The sequence below is a fragment of the Gavialis gangeticus genome, unplaced genomic scaffold (assembly GCF_001723915.1).
Source record: "Gavialis gangeticus isolate Ggan-Ray unplaced genomic scaffold, GavGan_comp1, whole genome shotgun sequence".
NCBI lineage: Eukaryota > Metazoa > Chordata > Crocodylia > Gavialidae > Gavialis > Gavialis gangeticus.
The window spans coordinates 157240770-157245737 of record NW_017728992.1 but is presented as its reverse complement, the minus strand read 5'-3'; the positions used below and the strand labels follow the sequence as shown (position 1 = coordinate 157245737).

At 43.3% G+C, this 4968-nt stretch overlaps 1 protein-coding gene across 1 annotated transcript in view; it reads right to left on the bottom strand.

The window, feature by feature from the left end:
• PTDSS1 (phosphatidylserine synthase 1) overlaps nt 1-4968 on the bottom strand; it is an 89496-nt gene that overhangs the window by 62019 nt on the left and 22509 nt on the right. The window contains exon 3 of the mRNA XM_019527964.1: nt 4339-4383. Coding sequence (XP_019383509.1) covers nt 4339-4383 — 45 coding nt within the window. The remainder of the gene's footprint in view (nt 1-4338; nt 4384-4968) is intronic.

Here is a 4968-nt window from a genome sequence, read left to right as displayed (position 1 = left end):
CTGGGTTAGATGGAGGTCCTGCACTGTGTCTAAGAACCTATGTGAGCGGTCAGCAGTTAATCCAATATCTTTTATTAAACCAACTCAACCCAACTACCTGGAAATACCAACCCAAATACCTGAAAAAAATCTTCTTTGCAAGATTTTGGGTACAAACACCCTTCCTCAAGCTGAGGAAGCTTCCAGATAAAGGGTGTTTGTACCCGAAATCTTGCAAAGAAGATTTTTTCCAACTATTTGAGTTGGGCAAATAAAAGATACAGGTTGCCCTTGCTTTATGCAGGTTCTGTATATGCGAATTTGCTCTTATAAGATGACCTTTTTTATACCCAAAATTCATTATATGAGGTAAGTTCACTCTTATGCGATCAGCAGGAGGTAAGTCCGTGGGGAGAGGCTGTGAGCTGTGGGACAGATTGAGGCCACAGCAGTAAGGAAGGGAGTGGGGCACAAGCAGGAGCAAGGGCTGGGGTGAGTGCCTCTATCTGCCCTCCTGCTGGTGGTAAGGGAGGGAGTGGGGCTGGGGTAGAGGCAGGCATTGCACAGCCAGGGCGGGTGCAAGATGAGGGGTGCAGCTCCTGCTGCTATGGGCTGCCACTGTGGGCTGGGGGCCATGATAGGCTCTTGCCAGCGAGGGCTGGGCTGCATTGAACTCGGCTTGTGTGGCGGCAGCACTGTGAAGGAGGACTGTGGGGACTACGGAGAACTTTGGAGTGGCTGCAGCCCCACCCTTAGCCTGCCTCTCAGCGCTGCTGCCCTCTCCCTTGAGTGCAGTCTGGCCCAGCCGCCCCGCCAGGAAGAGCCCGGTGCCACCCTGGCCCCAGCAGACTTACCTGCTGCCAATGCTGTCAAGGTCTTGGAACATATCCCTATTTGTTACCTTGTAGAGTGGTTTCCCTTTATGTGAATTCAAGTTATGCGCAGTTTTTCAGGAATGCATCTAGAGCAAGGGAAACCTGTACAGATTTACCTAAATAACCTTGTCTGCTAGACGCCAAACTACATTAGCACAAAAAGAACATACCAGTAACTTACAAGTTTAAAGAACAATTACAGGGACAGTTACAAATCCAAAAACAAATCCAAAAACATCAAGGCAATAAATGTACTATTCAGACATTCAAAACGCTAACTTAGTCACACAGCAATATCAGGAGAGGAAAAAGCAACATGAGGAAAAAAAGTCCTAATTTGTTTAATATGTAATAATCAGAAGGCAACTGCATGAGGCCTTACACAATAAGGGGCAAATTCTGCCTAGAGTTATGTGGGTAGAACAAATGCACAGCTCTCCAGTCCTACAAACTCATGCACCAGTACAACATCAAGATGGAACAGAAACTGAACTAAACAAACTGTGGACTTGTGGCCTGCAATTTGAGATACTTGCTGCGCTTCTGGGATATACCGTTACTCCATGGAACTACATCCTCTTGAACCATGAAGATCTGCCTATTCCGAATAGCTGAGACCTTAACTGTAGCTGACAAAGCCATGCCAGGGGAAAAAAAATAATTAGGGGTGCACCAATAGAGATTTTGGGAGCCAATACTGATAACCTATATTTAAGGAGGCATATGGCCGACACCGATACAATTTCCAATACAGCTAGTTCCAGCTGGTCAGTCCCGTGGGGTGGAAGGGGCAGGCACTGTCCAGGTAGAGCAGGGCAAAGCTGTGGCTCATGTGGGGGGGAGGCAGCTCCCACCATTGCCTGCACCCTTCGGAGGGCATGGGGGGGGGGTGTCTCCCCCCACCCCTGGATCTGCATGGGCCAGGGTGGGCTGCAGCCAGGGCTCTTCTTTACAGGGGCTGGACTGGGCTTGGAGCAGGTGTTGCTGGAACTGAAAGGATGCTTCACTCACCCCAAATTTCACAGCCGTCCTGCTCCCCAGCTGCCCAGTGCTGCTCTGGCTCAACGCCCCACCTCCACCCATGTACTGGGAAAAGCTGCAGCAGCGCTGCATGGCTGGCAGCAACAGTGCTGGGAGCTGAGCTGTGGCAAAATTTAGGATCAATGCAGCATCCTCCCAGTGCCGCCGGCTCCTACTCTGAGACCATCCCCCGCTAAGAAGAGCCCCATGCAACCCCAGCTACAGCCCACCCCACCCCAGCAACCACACTGTACATACAGATCTGGGGGCACATGCCCCCCGTGCTCTCCTGGGGTGCAAGCCCTGGTTGCAGCCGTCCCCCCCCAGCAACCACATCGCCTGGGCAGCTCCTGCCCCCACTCCCACTCCCTCACTGCAGGGGGTGCAGATCTGCCCCGCCATGCCCCTTCCCTCCTCCCTCTCCTTCTACCACAATGGGACTGATCAGCTGGAGGCAGCTCTCCACACTGCTGGCTGTGCTCCTGGCTGCCCGAGTGCTGCATCTCGGCAGCACACAGCATGAGCATTTATCAGCCAAATTATCAGCCCCAAAGGGCTGATATCTGATACAGCAAATTTTCTTTATATCGGTACTGATCTGATATTGGATCGACGTGTCGGTGTACCTCTAAGTATAATAAAAAGCAAAAACTTTTTTTAATAGGCATGCATGCTCTCACAAGCACACCTGCAGTCTTCCCCCAGTAATACAGTAGGTCAAGTTCTGAACCCATCTACTTCAAGTGTTGATTTAAGTTGGGCCTCTGCCACAATTTACACTTACAACATGATTAACCAGGTAATCATGTCTTAAGTTATGACTCCACCACAAGTTCAATCAAAACAATCACCTACTCTGGATATCTTCAAAAAACAGCTGGAAGCTCACCTTTGCTGGGTCATCTGACCCCAGCACTCTTTCCTGCCCAAGTGACCTGATGATCTCAAGAGGTCCCTTTCAGCCCCTAACTTTTATGAACCTATGAATTAATGGCATGATAAAAGAAGGAATAAGCTACAAAAAGTTATTCCACAAAAAAACATGCAAGAACTTTGTGGCTTGCTCCTATCATGCCATTAATTAAATGCATGGCCAGGGGTGCCCTTGTGGCTGGGAGCTCCCAGGTGGGGGGCACATCTGTGCCACCAAGCCTGGAAGCTTGCAGCTGATGTAGGCCTCAGCTGCAGGAGTACATGCCCTTGCAGCTGGGAACCCCATGAGCTTGCTACTTGTTGGTGAAGGGGAATCATGATCCCAGGCAATGTGAGTTTTCTAAATGCTATCTTAACATGGCACAACTATGGTTTAATGCTCATAAGATTATCCGTGCATAAGAACTCTGGTTTTTAAAAGCTCAAATCACCGAGCTGAAGCATTGAACAGAAGTAGTAGTGCTATGTTAAGATAACATTTAAAAAACCCACACTGTAATAAAAAAAGAAATAATCCTAAGTATGACAAACTACAATAAGGTCTATACCTACTACAATGTAGTAAAAAGACTTTAAATTAAATATAGTATATGAAACCACTATGTTTTCTGAAGTTCATTAGTAGAATTCGCAGGCTAAGCACAAGGTACTAGAGTTTTCTGATAAACTATGAATAAAATAAAAAAATTAAAAAGTGAAGTATAAAGATAACAAGATCTACTAGTTCTAAAATCTGAAAGATGTGGGGATCTGAAATAAGCTATTCTAGTCACTTGTTAGAGAAAAATCTCTCCCCTTTGCTTAATACAATTTGTTTAAAATGAAAGGTTGTTTAGTAAACTTTACCTGTTTTCATGGATCAGTCAAGTTCAAGGTAGTTTTTAAACTAATGAAATTAAATTCTAAAATGCTATTTTGTGCATTTTCAACTGAATTTCAACCTCAATTCAGCTAGGCACAAAATTACAAATTCAAAATTAAACACCTGGTAAGAAAATTATGGTTCACTATTTCCTAACATAAATAAAGAAAAAAGAATTTATATAAACATATGATAAAATATATAACAGCTTAAGTAAGTATGTATAACAATGGTATATACTCCTGGAAATAAAAAGTTTAGCAGAAATGCTATATTTAGTTATAAAGCAATGTCTTTTCAATGTCTTTACCAATGATAACTGTATCTTCTTAATTCGGAAAATAACTAAAGTACAAATGCTAAACAAGGTTTTTGTTTTTAAATAAGAAATAAACCTTCAATCATCCAAATGAATGTGGCTTTTTGGGTGGCTTAAAAGTGCTCCAATCATAATCAGACTACCCTGATATAGAATTACACTGCTCACATTTACCAATATAACTAAGTACAGAAGATTACCTAAACTATCAAAGAAAAAAATCACTGGTTCTTCACAAGTTTTGAGCACAGCTGTGCTCCATGATATTTGTGGAGGTTATTATACAACTGTACAATTTATCCATGTTAAAACTGGCACTGTATAAGTAAAATTATAAATATGAAACTTACCAAAAACCATTCGCCATATTGCAGGATGTGGGCGAGTAAAGGGCCCTGCAGACAGAAACATTTGTTAGATGAAAGTCAATTGATTAAAAAGAATGGAAAGCCAGCACCACAGTACATTATCAACATTATCATTCTCAATCTCCCTTCCAGCTGTATAAGGGTTTCACTTGGAGACCTGGCTATAATTAAATAAAATATGCTCTTTGGTAATTAATGTTAAATTAATTCCAAAAAGTATATTTTTGGCCAATTACCAGGTTATAGAAGAAATGTGCAATTACCTTTTACTGGAATTTTCTCCCTAGTGGTAAGTAAATATATTTTGGTCAGATTATCTGTCACTTGATTATATCTTGATTTGTTTTGCAGATTACATGCGTTTTATAGCTTGCCCCAATTAGAGGTAAAAGTAATCAAAAACAAAGTGTGAATGGGGGTGAGAAAGTAAGGTTTGGTTGGCCACAGGAAAATGCTCTTCTATGCAATGTGGAGTGGGAATGCATGGGGTAGAATAGATTGTTTTGAATTCTGGGAGGAGGGTGCTCGACCATCTTATTTAATACTGTTTAAATTGTCTTTTACTCTTATGTTGTATTGAACCTTTTTTGGGAAGGGGGCGAGACAGAGAAA